Source organism: Pongo abelii, chromosome 23 (genome assembly GCF_028885655.2).
Source record: "Pongo abelii isolate AG06213 chromosome 23, NHGRI_mPonAbe1-v2.0_pri, whole genome shotgun sequence".
Classification (NCBI taxonomy): Eukaryota; Metazoa; Chordata; class Mammalia; order Primates; family Hominidae; genus Pongo; species Pongo abelii.
Genome location: NC_085929.1, coordinates 25,177,284 through 25,192,126, shown reverse-complemented (window position 1 = coordinate 25,192,126; position 14,843 = coordinate 25,177,284). Strand labels below are relative to the sequence as shown.

The window sequence follows — 14,843 nt, the reverse complement described above, 5'->3', positions numbered from 1 at the left end:
GTGGAAAAGACCTGTGACCTTCTCCATGTCCCCTTCTCCCCACAGATCTGTACTGCACCCTGGAGGTGGATTCCTTTGGGTATTTTGTGAATAAAGCAAAGACGCGCGTCTACAGGGACACAGCTGAGCCAAACTGGAACGAGGTGAGGAGCTGATTCCACAAGGGCCCAGCCTTCCAGCCGGGGCACAGGATGTTTTCCACTGGAGATAATCTGAACCTTCAGGGGCTCCCTGAGGGCTTCCCCCGAAGGCAGTGCTGCTGAATTCCAGGAATCTCCTGGGGGGCCAGTAGTTGACGTGTCCAAGAGATTTTATCTCCGTGTTCCTGAAAACCTTACCCACCCCCGTCATCACAAAGAAGCCGCCTATTTTGCTGGAGAAGCGTTTGGAAAGACTTAAAAAGGCTTTTTGTCTGCCTTTGTTAGCGCTTATGTTTACTTGGTAGGTTTCCATAGTGTTTTTCCGCAGAAGTTGGAATGAGCTCCTGTGACCGACTTGGCTTCCGGAAGCCTGGGGCTCTGCTGGTGGGGCTGGGACAGGGACTGTAGGGTCCTGCTTGCTTGTCTTGGGGTGTTGGGTTTGTATTGTGTGTTGCCGTGCCTTCCTCCACCTTGGAGAGCTGCTGTGTAAGTCACTTAGCCATCTGGCCCTGCCCCTTCCGGAGTAGGGGAGTGATTGCAGAGAGGCCCGTGCTGACTAAGTCCCAGATCCATGAGAGGTGCCATTTCCCAGCTTCCGCAGCAGCTGTGACCTCGAAGGTCTCATTCTTGATGATGCAGGTAGAGGCAGCTGGGCCTGCAGAGAGCTGCCTCCCACCCCTGCTCCTGTGAAGGAGGAAGCCAAGAGCCCTCAGGCTGCTTGGTCTACACGGGTCACGAGGCTGGTGGATTGAGCAGTGGGGCTGGAACCCAGGTCTCCTTTCTCAGCATCCACTACTCTTTGATCATTTTAGACATGTTGCTTGAATAGTACAAGGGCACAAGGAGCTCAGTAAAATTACCTGGTCATTGTAGCTCTGCACATCCCTGCAGAAAGGGTTGAGTGGCAGCTGTGATGAGAGGGGGTGTAAGAGCCACAGGGGATCCATTGAAGAAGCCTTTGCAGAGACCAAGAGTGCCACGACCCAGCAGAAACAACAAGAGAGGGTGCCAGGCAGTGTGCAAAAGGTTCAGGTGCCAGGCAGCCACGGAAGCTCCAGGGAGGCATGAAGCCATGAGGGTTAGATTGTAGCAGGTCACCTCCACCACCCTCACTGTCCATGAAGATCTGGACTTGGGGACACTCACATGTTCCTGACGCACACACCCACCCACCCCCTCCCCATTCAGGTTCAGAAATTCCTGCTGCTTTCTTCTTCCCTCACCGTCCTCCATTTCCTCGCCAAGAAGCCATGCATGCACACGCCTCGGTGTGACGTGCAGATTCACCAATGGCACCGTCAGGGTGACGGAGGAGAGAGTTAACACCACACATGCACGGCAGACAACTGGAAAGCTAGGGGAGCGGTTTTTCCTCCAAGTCCCTCTCCCTCCTGTATCAACCCCAAGGACCACTCTTCGTTTCCTTTTAGATGTAATTCATTTTTTAAAGAGTGGTTTTAGGTTTGCAGCAAAATGGAGCAGAAGGAACAGAGTTCTCATGTACCCCCTGCCCCCCACCTCAATTATGGACATCCCACACCAGGGTGGGACATGAGTTACAGTTGATGAGCCTGCGTTAACCCATCATTACCACCCAGAGTTCATAGTTGACATTAGGTAGGGTTCATTCTTGGTGTTACACATGTTATGTGTTTTGACAAACGTGGAATGACATGTATCCACCATAATAATATCTTACAGAATAGTCTCACCGCCATAAAAGTGAACCCGCATCGACAGATCATTATCATTCAGAGTCCATAGAAATATCTTTTTTTGAGGGAGAATCTCACACTGTTGGCCAGGCTGGAATGCAGTGGCATGATCTTGGCTCACTGCAGCCTCCGCCTCCCGGATTCAAGCAATTCTCGCGCCTCAGCCTCACAAGTAGCTAGGATCACAGGCATGCACCACCACGCCTGACAAATTTTTGTATTTTTAGTAGGATGGGGTTTCACCATATTGGCTAGGTTAGTCTCGTACTCCTGGGCTCAAGTGATCTGCCCACCTTGGCGTCCTGGGCAAGGTGTACTGGGATTACAGGTGTGAGCCACCGTGCCCAGCCCATAGAAATATCTTTTAACAAGCACCCTGGCGATTGTGAGGCAGGTGGTGTGGGGATCACCCTTTGAGATGCTGGTGTAAGGATTTTGGATTAGGTTTGAAAGGCAGTCGGAGCTTCTGGAAGCATCCAGGCTGGGCCACAGACTCATGCCAGGGTGCTTACAGGGAACACTTCCATGTGTCCCAGGACTAAGGGAGGAGGGTCTCAGGCATCGGTCCCTCTGGGCCAGCAGGGGCAGCAGGGAGAGCCCCGGTTCAGAGGACCCTTCAGCCATAACATTGACCCGTTTGTTCACACTGGACTTCCCTTCTTCCTCGGGGCTGCAGGAATTTGAGATAGAGCTGGAGGGCTCCCAGACCCTGAGGATACTGTGCTATGAAAAGTGTTACAACAAGATGAAGATCCCCAAGGAGGATGGCGAGAGCACGGACAGACTCATGGGGAAGGGCCAGGTCCAGGTGAGGCAGCCATCCCTACCCTCCCCTACCCGATGCATGGCGTCCTTTTTCATGCAGCCCTTGGGGACACTGAGATGGCGATGGCCTTGCACCCAGGGTGGGGTGGGGTGGGCAGCTGTGGCTCTGAAACATCCATCGTGGGAGACCTGAGCCTGTGCCTGCATGTATCTTGATGGGTCTTGATGTACCGCCCTCTGTGTGCGTGTCTGTTGTGTCGGCTCATTCCCAAAGGAATTTCCATTCAACTTGGTTTTGCAGCTGGGGCCTCAGTTCCTGCCCGGCCTTAGGAGAACCCAAAGGCGGAACAAGTTAGGTGGTGTCCTGGGCTGAAATTGGCCCATCCTGTGCCAGTCTTCTTAGAAAAGCACAGGGGTCCCAGAGGCTGCCTGCTTGGCATCCCCTATCGTGGTCTAGACCTAGTTTCTAGGATATAGAGCTGTATCTCTGAACAGGGTGCACACAGACAGGTCTCCTCCCAGGCTAGTCTGAAAGCCCCCAGGTAAGACCGAGAATGTGTCCATACAGGACCAGCAAGGGGGCCCTTGTTCTTAAGGAGACTCCCTGGGCCCTCTGTCCTTCAGAAGCTTATCTAGCCCCTGGGAGCTCGCCACCAGTGTTTCCTGGAGGATCATAGCTGGCAACCCAGGCCCTGTTTCTCCTGATCCCACCCTCACAATTCCACGGGGGTAGCTGGGAGGAAGCCCTGGTTGTGCTTTCCTTATAGTGCATTATATCCATGGGTTGTGGGTACAGCTCTATCTTCCCAGGACCTTCCATCTTCACAAGAGGCCTCTAGAGGGAGTGGGTTTGGCATTCCACATGCCCCTAGAAGCACAGGGTTCCCCAGGAAGCCCTGTCTCCCTCCCTAAGCAGGAAGTAAAAATCCTCTTGTGGTTAGATACCAAGTGCCAGGCCGGGCACGGTGGCTCACGCCTGTAATCCCAGCACTTTGGGAGGCCGAGGCAGGCGGATCACGAGGTCAGGAGATCAAGACCATGCTGGCTAACACCGTGAAACTCCATCTCTACTAAAAATACAAAAAATTAGCTGGGCGTGGTGGCGGGCGCCTGTAGTCCCAGCTACTCGGGAGGCCGAGGCAGGAGAATGGCGTGAACCCGTGAACCTGGGAGGCGGAGCTTGCAATGAGTCAAGATCATATCGCTGAACTCCAGCCTGGGTGACAGAGCGAGACTCCGTCTAAAAAAAAAAAAAGAAGAAGAAAAAAAAAACCAAGTGCCAGGAAGAATGAAGGGAGAGGGTGGCTCTTCCCTGAGTCACTTGTCATCTTTGCTGATGGGTCCCACATTCTTATTCAGATCAGCAAATCTTTACCAAGTGCTGGCTTCACCCCCTTCTGCCACCCCGGCCAGGCTGGCCACATCTTCGGAGGTGCAGCTACTGCCTGTTTTTCTACTTTGGAAGCTTATAAGGGAACTCAGTGGCTCAGAGCCTCCTGGGGCTCCCTATACTTTGAGATCAGGTTTAAAAGCAAAAAGACTCCTCTGGCACATGCCTGTAATCCAGCTACTCAGGAGGCTGAAGCAGGAGGATTGCTTAAGCCCAGGTATTCAAGACCAGCCTGGGCAACATAGTGAGACCCCTGTCTAAAACAAAATAAATGAACTAAAAATTGCTCTCAGCTCTCCTGTCCCTGTCCCACTGCACTGTCTTGTTCACCCTGCCAGCCTTTGTGTGGATTCTCATGGTGGGAGAATGTACCACGCAGATGGGCCACACCACTCTTGATGGAGTACTTAGTGCTGGTCTCCTTTGAGATCCGAAGTATTTTAGCATCAGTCAAGTGACGGTCATAGTTTGGGTGATGGTCACGGCTCAGGTTCTTTTTTACACGTGCTTTCTTTGGAGGTTGTTCTTTGTTTTCTTGAGACAGTATCTGGCTGTGTCTCCCAGGCTGGCGTGCAATGGCAGGATCATAGCTCACTGCAACCTCAAACTCCTGGCTCAAGCAATCCTCGTGGCCTAGCCTCCCAAGTCGTTGGGATTACAGACGTGCCCCACCATGCCCGGCCAAGTTTTTTTTGTTTGTTTTTTGTTTTTTGAGACGGAGTTTTGCTCTTGTTGCCCAGGCCGGAGTGCAGTGGTGTGATCTAGGCTCTCTGCAACCTCCCAGGTTCAAGCGATTCTCCTGCCTCAGCCTCCCAAAGTGCTGGGATTACAGGCCTGAGCCACTGTGCCTGGCCACATGTGCTTTCCAATTCGGTCCTTGCAGCAGATCTTTGAGAGAGCTCATTTGACACTCAGGAGATGCTTCTCTAACCTGCTCAGAATCAGGGCCCTGGGTATTCAGGGAGGTAGATGGAGCAGACTGCAAAGCCAGTCGTGCTCCCATTGCTCCCACTTCCCTCTCCCTCTCTGTGTTTTCCGTCTCCCCCACCCAGCCTAGGGCATTCCTACCCCACAGTGCAGCCTGCATCTGGCACAGCCTCACTGCTCAGCCCAGGGATACTCACAGCCTGGGTGCCTGGCTCCTTTTTTCAGCTCATCAAACCAGGTAAAGGGAGGTTCAGATTCTGCCAACCATTGACTCAACTCATCCAAATCTTCAACCACTGGAATCCTGGGAGGGGCTGGATTTGAACCGGGGCCTCTGAGTACTGTTGCTAAGTAACTGGGGGTCTCAGTGAAAGAAAGAAAAGAGCTGATAGGCCTCTTCCTGTGTTACCATGTCAGGCCCTCTTTTGAAGCTCTTTTCTGCGATGCTACTGAAGTATTTATGCACGTGACCTGTGCTCTTCTGTCAGTCTAGGGGTGCTGGCTGAGCACCCCACCCCATCCTAGGGAAGAGGAGAGCAGGAAGTGTTGAAGAAAAACCCGAGCTGGACAGCAGTTAAAGTGGTAAAAGCAGATTTTATTTAGTAACTATTGTGATGGGGAAAAGACTAGAAATGGAAGGCCTAGAAATGGGCTCAATGCTGAATTCACATGGATGAGTGGGGACTTACAGCCAAGAAGCAGGGTAGCGGTTGATGGATGGAAAATGATGAAGTAACATCGGGGGAAGAGGGATTCTGGTGAAACCGACCCAACAGGATTCTTGCTGAAGACAGGACAGAGTGATCGATCTCCCCTGGGGGATGGTGTGGGGTGAGGAATCTGATCAGATAGCAAGGGCAGGGGGTTCTGGCTAAACGGACTTAGCAGGATTCTTGCAAAATTTGGGCTCTTGAGAACATGCCCAAGGATGGGATCTAGCTGGAATAAAGAGCTGGAGGGACCAGATGAGTTCCGTCAAGGAGAGTCTTTGTCACTCCCCCACCACACTCAGTGTGACCTGGGTGAGTTACTGTCCCACTGGCCCAAATGTGTTTCCTCACCTTTCCTTCCTTTCCTTCCTTCCCTTCCTTCCTTCCTTCCTTTTCTTTCTTTCTTCCTTTCCTTTCCTTTCCTTTTGCCTTTCCTTCTTCTTCGGAGTCTCACTGCCTTGCCCAGGCTGGAGTGCAGTGGCGCCATCTCAGCTCACTGCAACCTCCGCCTCCCGGGTTCAAGCGATTCTGCTGCCGCAGCCTCCTGAATAGCTGTTATTACAGGCATGTGCCACCACGCCTGGCTAATTTTTTTGTATTTTTAGTAGAGACGGGGTTTCGCCATGTTGGCCAGGCTGGTCTCGAACTCCTGACCTCCACTGGTCCACCCGCCTTGGCCTCCCAAAGTGCTGGGATTATAGGCGTGAGCCACTGCACCCAGCCTCCTCACCTTTAAATCTTCCCCAAATATTTGTTCAAAACAAACATCACTCATTTTGTGTTCCTGCTGCGAGACCCCCTGGGTCCTGCCCCTCTCCAAGTCTGGTTTTCGTTTTTTGTTTTTTGAGACAGTCTTGCTTTGTCACCCAGGCTGGAGTGCAGTGGCATGATCTCGGCTCACTGCAAGCTCCGCCTCTCGGGTTCACGCCATTCTCCTGCCTCAGCCTCCCGAGCAGCCGGGACTACAGGCGCCCGCCACCACACCCGGCTAATTTTTTGTATTTTTAGTAGAGATGGGGTTTCACCGTGGTCTCGATCTCCTGACCTCATTATCCGCCCGCCTCGGCCTCCCAAAGTGCTGGGATTACAGGCATGAGCCACCGCGCCTGGCTCCAAGACTGTTTAGGGGCTACTTAAGTTTCCCTCCTATTGGCGCCTCTGCCACATGGAGCATGTCTCATTCATCTCGGAATGCCCCCCAGGCACATCACAGACCCCCCTGCACAGGTGAATGGCTGTGTGGACGAGACCTACATGGCCCTCAGATAATCCTTGAAGTACAAATGGGGATTCTCGGTGCCTTCATGACGGTATCCGCCTTACCTGACCATACCTCCTCCGACTCCCATCACGTCCCCTGTGACGTGATCTTTATTTTGGCTTATGTTTGTCTTTGCTGCTGGAAAGTAAACGTGGAGGACAGGGCTTTGTCCAGTTCATTCTTTGTGGTATCTCCAGTATCCAGACAGAGACATAAAACATACATCTATATCTGTAAGTTATTTAATACATTGTTTAATGGATCTAGAGTTTATATATATATATATAGAGAGAGAGAGAGAGTAAAATATATATTGGCACAAAGCAAGTACTGTTACATGCACTGGAAATTGCTGAGCCAGGCACCTGCCCTCTCACAGATGAAGGTGCTGAAGTTCCCAGGGGTGGCTGGGGCGGGAGCCGGCCAAGCCTGGGGCTTCTCTGCCACACTGTGCCTGTGCCCCGTGGTGGTCGGGGCCTTCATGGTGAGGGGGTCGGGGAGTTCAGAGTTTGGACTCCCACATGCATCCCTGCACCATGGGCAGCCTTTTTATCTTAGCCAGAAGGCTGAGAAGTAATTCCTTCCTTTTTAAAAAAAATTGTAAAATATGCACAATGTAAAATGTCCCAGGTATTTTTAAGTGTGCAGTTCAGTGGCATCAGGCACATTCACATTGTTGTGCAACCATCACCACCATCATCTCCAGAACTTTCTTTTCATCCTCTCAAACTGAAACTCTACACCCATTAAACAACAACTCCCAGGGGGGCAGATGCAAAAAGAATAACTCCCAATTCCCCCTGCCCCCAGCTCCTGTTAACCTCTAGTCTACTTTCTGCCTCTATGGATTTGACTACTCTAGCTACCTCACATAAGTGGAATCATACAGCATTTGTTTTTTGGGTCTGGTTTATTTCACTTAGCAGCATGTTCTCAAGGCTCACCCATGTTGTAGAATGTGTCAGAATGTCCTTCCTCTTGAAGGCTGAGTAATATTCCATTGTATGGATTGACAGACATTCACCAGCAGGTGGACGCCTGGGTTCTTTCCAGTCTGAGGCTGGCATGGTCAGTGCTGTTGTGCACATGGACATAAGATCCACCCGACTTGGTGTCATCTTTGCATTCACAAGCTGTTGCCAGGCACATCCATGGGCTCTCGGGGGGAACAGCTGCTGCAGAGTGGGCAGTCCAACAGGGAGACTGCCCGAAAATGGGTGGACCTCACTGCGTGGTGGGGACTTGAGAGCAGCTGCCAGGGTGCCACCAGGAGGGCCCCAGTCAGACCTGCTGGCTTTTGCCTGGTCAGGTGCCCACATAACCCAGGCTGGCAGAGAAGTCTGGGAAACTCCAGCCAGCCAGCCAGAGCACTAGCTTCAAATGAAGCAGAGGCTCACAGTCCAAATCTCATCCCCGAGGCTCACATAAAACATTGGCAACAACAAAAATGAACTCTGATGCCCCCACTGGAACATGAGTTGTGAGCCCAGCAAGACACATAAATAGAGCAGGAGAAATGGGAGAAGACAAAAGTCTATGACTTGATAGAATGTTGCCCTCTAAGGAGAATAGACAGGGCTAACGTGATTTAGCAACCTAGAAAATTTGCAGATGAAGAGAGATGCACCTGTAATCCTAGCACTTTGCGAGGCCGAGGAGGGCGGATCATTTGACGTCAGGAGTTCAAGACCGGCCTGACCAACATGGTGAAACCCCATCTCTACTAAAAATACAAAAAAATTAGCCAGGCGCGGTGGCACATGCCTGTAGTCCCAGCTACTCGGGAGGCCAAGGTAGGAGAATCGCTTGAACCCGGGAGGCAGAGATTGCAGTGAGCCAGGGTCACGCCACCGCACTCCATCCTGGGGGACAGAGCGAGACTATCTCAGAAAAGACAGAAAAAAACTGAAGAAATTCCTAACAGCAGCAAGGCTCCAATTTCCCCGGCTCTGCCAACTGTGGTGACTCCCTCTCTGGCCCAGGATGTGCAGGAGCACTGGGACTGTGTCTCTGGGCCCCCGTCCCTGTCGCGCCGCACTCGGCTAGGCTGCAGACTAGACTCGCCGTCCAGCAATGTGTCCCGTACCCCGTCCCATGAATCTTGGATGGATGTTGATGCCTTCACCTGGAAAAATCCCTCCCTGAAGATACAGACTCAATGTCCCCTGCTCTGTGAAGGCTTCTCTGTCCTGTGACCTCACTTCCCAAGTAACCGTGCCATCTGAGCCACCAGTCAATCTGGGCCAAAGCCTGCCCTGGCTCTTGGCACATTTGCCACATCCTTCCTTTCCAGCTTCTCTGATCTAGACCATGAAGGCTGGGGAGAGGGGTCTTCTCGTTCTTGGGGACCCCCCAGGCATGGCACACAGGAAGCCTTCCATGACTAGGGTGGCACAGCAGGTTCCTGGTGTCTGAGGATGGACCAGGATGGCCTCACTCACTCAAATGGCTCATTCAGGCTCAGGGCTGGCTTGGAAGGGACACCCGACTTGGGTCCTCTTGCACCTGCCCACACACAAGGACTTCAATTCGTTCTGTCAGTGGCTCTTTTCTGGACTGTGGGCACCACCACAGCTTTGTCCCTGCTGTACTGTGTATCCCCTTGCCTTTCTGGCTCGTGGCTCTAAACAAAGCAGGTCATGCATCCCAATTTCTAGAGCCCCCCCACCGCCACCCCCATCCTCATGGAGCCTCTCGTGCAAGAAGGGAGGTGGGGACCTGGCAGGTCATCCAGGACAGGCATTTGAAGAGCAGGAGCCAAAATCTGAGACTCGGGCAAATGGTTCCTAAACCCAGCTCATCAGCACCATTAAGGGGAGCAAAAAACCAGACCGGGCCAAGCCCCCAGCCTAGAAGATCCCGACTCCTGCTGCCCACAGACAGGCACATGAACAGCTTTGCTGAGGACTCCTTTCCATCCCAGACCCCTGCCCTTGGGGCCTGCCAGGGACCTCTGCCCTCATGGTTGGATCTGGACACTCCTAGGATGCTGCAGCTTCTCTACCTGCTGCAACTGCCTCACCTCACGGGAGGGTCTCTCTACTCAACTTCTGAGTCAAGGTACATAAGCAGGGTGGGGGCTGTAGGCCCCTGTAGCTGGCTGCAGAGAGCCAAGCGCCTCCCACACGGTACAGCACAGAAGGCACCTGGTGTCACTGGGAAAAGCCCAGATTCAAAAAGGCTGGGCTCCGGAGTCATGCACATTCTCTCTCAGGTATCCCTGTGCAGAAAACAGTGTCCATGGGGGAGAAAGAGGCCAGGCTGGTGTCGCAGAGCGCCAATGGCATAGTCACCGCGACTCCTCCGACTTCCTTCCTCCTGGGATCCCACAAACAAGCCCCCCAGCTGGGAGCCTGGAACTCCAGGGACCAGGGCAGCCGCCACCTACTTGGCGTGAGTCATGAATGCCCTTCACACAGTGATCAGATTCCTTCCTGTCTAGCCACGGTTCCCCCCCATCACTCCCACTGACACAGGGACCAGGGGCTGGAGCCAGATGGTGCCTGCTCCATCGCCTCCTCGCAAACGACGAATAAGGATACGAACAGCAGCAAATGCTGACCCCCCACCCGTGAGAGCATAAGTCACTCAGCCGTCAAGGCTGCATGGCCCCCCACCCCAATTTAATTTACCTGTGATAGGGCAGGTGCCTGGCTCAGCAATTGCCAGTGCATGTAACAGTACTTTGTGCCAATATATATTCTACTATATAAACTCTAGATCTGTTAAACAATGTATTAAATAACTTATAGATGTATGTTTTTTGTCTCTGTCTGGTTACTGGAGATACCACAGAGAATGAACTGGACAAAGCCCTGTCCTCCACGTTTACTTTCCAGCAGCAAAGACAAACATAAGCCAAAATAAAGATCACGTCACAGGGGACATGATGGGAGTCGGAGGAGGTATGGTCAGGTAAGGCGGATACCGTCATGAAGGCACCGAGAATCCCCATTTGTACTTCAAGGATTATCTGAGGGCCATGTAGGTCTCGTCCACACAGCCATTCACCCGTGCAGGGGGGTCTGTGATGTGCCTGGGGGGCATTCTCTGAGATGAATGAGACATGCTCCATGTGGCAGAGGCGCCAATAGGAGAGAAACTTAAGTAGCCCGTAAACAGACTTGGAGAGGGGCAGGCCCTAGGGGGTCTCTTGCAGCAGGAACACAAAGTGAGTGATGTTTGTTTTGAACCAATATTTGGGGAAGATTTGAAGATACAAACATCATGAAAATGTAAGATCACATGAGCAAATTCTTACACAGATTCCACGGGATTCTTCTTGAAGAAGCTCACTGACATCAACATGGACAGTGACATAGGTCCTCCTTGCTCTGTTGAGAGCCACTTTTGGACCCTGTATTTTTCTTTAACTTTTGTACCATGACATGCATCCGTTTTTATAACCGAATGATTTTATAGTAAATTTACAGAGCTGTACAACTTTTACCAACAATCCAGTTTTAGAATATTTCCATCACCCCAAACAATTTCCTTGTTGCCTTTTTTTTTTTTTTTTTTTTTTTTTCTGAGACAGGGTCTTGCTCCGTTGCCCAGGTTGGAGTGCAGTGGTGCAACCACACTCAGCACAACCTTGATGTCCCAGCCTCAAGTGCTCTTCCCACCTCAGCCTCTCAAGTAGCTGGGACCACAGGCATGCGCCACCATGCCAGGCTAATTTTTTTTTTTTTTTTTTTTTTGAGACAGGGTCTTGCTATGCTGCCCAAGCTGGTCTCAAATTCCCAGGCTCAAGTGATCCTCCTGCCTCGGCCTCCCAAAGTGCTGAGATTACAGGTGTGAGCCACCGTGCCCAGCCCCTGTTCCCAGTTATAGCCACTCCCAGACCCAAGCCGATCTGCTTTTTGTCTTTAGAGATTTGCCCATTCTTCACATTTCATAAACATGGAATCATACTAGCTTGGGCTTTTTTGACTGATTTCCTCCACTTACCATTATGTTTTTGAGGTTTATTCATGTGGTAGCATTGTTTCATTCCTTTTTATGACAATAATTTTCCATTGCATACATATAACATGTTTTTATTTCTGCATTTACTATTTGACAGACACTTGGATCATTTCTAGTTTGGGCTGTTAAGGTTGATGCAGCCATGAACGTGTCCTTGGTACCAGTCTCTATATGGACGTATGTTTTCATTCATTGAATAAACAACTAGTAAGATTGCTGGGCTGTGCAACAAGGTGACTATTTGGGGAACTGCCCTACGTTGTCTGGAGTAGCTGCACCATCTTACATCCCCAGTGGCCATGTATGAAAGCCCATTTCTCCACATCCCCACCGATGCTGGTTATAGTGTATCCTAAGGGAGAAGGCTGTGTTCCTTTTGAAGTGATGTTAGAGACTGGTTGGGATCAGAGAAGAGCAGCAAAGAGTTAAAAGTGGGATAGAGGCCAGGCGCGGTGGCTCACACCTGTAATCCCAGCACTTTAGGAGGCCGAGTTGGGTGGATTGCTTTAGGTCAGGAGTTCAAGACCACCCTGACCAACATGGTGAAACCTCGTCTCTACTAAAAATACAAAAATTAACCGGGCATGGTGGCAGGTGCCTGTAATCCCAGCTCCTCAGGGGCTGAGGCAAGAGAATGGTTTGAAGCCAGGAGGCGGAGGTTGCAGTCAGCCGAGATCTCGCCACTGCACTCCAGCCTGGGGAACAGAGTGAGACTCTGTCTTAAAAAAAAAAAAAAAAAAAAAAAAAAATGGTGCAGGATGGATCTCAGGAGAGCAGATTGTGGTCATAGACCACAGCAGGAGGCCTGTGATGTCTCTCCTGGTGAACACAGAGGTTCTCTGGTGGTCTCAGCAAAGACCCACCCCCGGGAGTAGGTTATAGTGCAGACATATGGGGCCCAGACAGGAACAACTGGGGTTGCCCTGCTGGACCATCCAGGCTGGTGACGATAGGCGTGAAGGAAGCTGTTGTCTACAAGGAGCTAAGTGAATGAGCATTTCCTCCTTTGGATGGTTTACTCATAGCCCCCTCCCTGCCCCTGCTGAGGGTGGGCGAGAGATGTCCTCTGGCTGCCCATTAGTGACTCAATCCAGCCACACTGACTACAAAGCAAGCAGGTCAGTGCTGGGCCCCCAGCAGAGCCACCATGCAAGGTGGTCAGTGATGCTTCAGGGCAGCACGCAACACCTGCCCCAGTTGGGCTTCGGCCTCCCTCAGCCCCCACCCCACCACTTCCCTGGGATGGATGTGCATGATAGTTTTCTAGGCAGACCTCCAGGCCACCATCTGCCAGGCCCGCTGACCGTAGTGATTCTTTCAAGGCTCCTGTCTTACCCAGCCCAGGGGCAGAGGAGCAGCGACCTGGTCCATCCTCCTGAGACCACTGCATATGAGCAGACAGGCCCCCGCCCGCCCAGTCCCCGGCCAGGCAGCAGGCATATTCCTCACCAAGACCTTGCAACCTAGGGGGACCCTGGACAGCATCTGGAGTGCCTCAGTTTTTCCCTTAAGGGAAAATTGTTTCCCCCTTGGTCATCTGTTTTTCCAAACCCTAGTCTTTTGCTTGTTTACTTCTCTGGTGATTTAACTGCACGAGAGAGCGTACCAGCCTTGAGCAATGTTTGGGGTTGGCTGAGCTGAGGCACAGGCCTCATTATCATGCTATTCTTTATACAGCTTCCGCTCTGCGGAGCACACTCTGTTCTTTGGAACAGAGCCAGCCTTGGGACAGCCTTTCCCACTGGAGCTGCCAGTCAGGACCGCCGTGAGAACCAGTGCCCAGAGGCCAACACCCTGGTCTTCAGTCACTGGGAGTCACAGAGAGGGGCCCGATAAAGAGCCCTCCTGGCAGCATCAGTACCAGGTTGGAGTGGGCGCTGGCTGGAGCCCCACCCGGGGCTGCACATTGCTCAGCCAGCTAGCTCTGGGAGAGCAGGACCTGAGCAGGGTGTTCTCCACCCTGGGTCCATCAGAGGCACTGCATGTGATTATTGGGGTTACCTGCTGGGAGTAGTGCAGATTCTGGACAGTCTAGATTGCTTCCAACACAAGGCAGGCTGACCAGTCATACTTTACTCAGTCTCCAAACTTGGGCAACAGGAAACTAGCCACTTGAGAAGGAAGCTCAGCTTTTCTGGGCTTTAGAGGAGATGGAGACACGTTGGAAATTCCCGTAACCAATAGGCTGGGGTGGGAGGGTGTTCTTCCCACACACAGACAAAAAGTGGAACCCAGAGGTGATGGGAAGCTTTGACCTTGGCCAGCCAGACCGTGGGGCGGGGTTTCCCTCAAAGCCTGGTCAAAAGGCCGTGGAGGCTGGAAGCTCTCGTTTAGCCCCACCAGCTTCCCGGAGCAGCAAGGCCAAGCATGCTAGAGTCGCCATCCACCCCGGCCGTGATGCAGGGCCTCCTTCGGTACTTCCACCCCAGCTGGGCGGGCCGGAGCCGGGCAGCCTCTGCTGAAAAGCACCTGTGTGCTCACGGCACCGCCTTGCGGACCCACATCCGAAACCTGGTGTGCAAGGGCAAGGTGGGCCAGCATGTGGGCTGTGGTTCCAGGGTGGCTTTGAGGGGCAGCCGCCTGATGTCTGGACAGCTTCTCTTTCTGTCTCTTCTTACCTGGACTCTGCGTTGCTTGTTAGCTGCTTCTGCCTGTTCTGGGTTTTCAAGGGGAGAGGGGCCCAGTGATGGCTGTTCTTTGAAGGAAAGGGAAGAATGTCTCCTGCTTAACATGTTTCTATGTTTCCAGTTACTTGGTTGGTTAGTAGAGCTAGGGTCTCTCGCTCTGTTGCTCAGGCTGGAGTGCAATGGCATGATCGTGGCTCATAGCAGTCTCCACCTTCTAGCCTCGAGTGTTGCCCCCACCTCAGCCTCCCGAGTAGCTGGGACTACAGGCACATGCCACCATGCTTGGCTAATGCTTCTGAAAATTTTTTATAGAGACAAAGTCTCACTATATTGTCCAGGC

At 52.2% G+C, this 14,843-nt stretch overlaps 1 protein-coding gene across 1 annotated transcript in view; it reads left to right on the top strand.

Moving 5' to 3' along the window:
- Positions 1 to 14,843, top strand: part of BCR (BCR activator of RhoGEF and GTPase) — a 134,487-nt gene that overhangs the window by 111,040 nt on the left and 8,604 nt on the right. The window contains exons 15-16 of the mRNA XM_002830901.6: positions 46 to 143; positions 2,532 to 2,663. Of these exons, the coding sequence (XP_002830947.3) occupies positions 46 to 143; positions 2,532 to 2,663 (230 nt within the window). The remainder of the gene's footprint in view (positions 1 to 45; positions 144 to 2,531; positions 2,664 to 14,843) is intronic.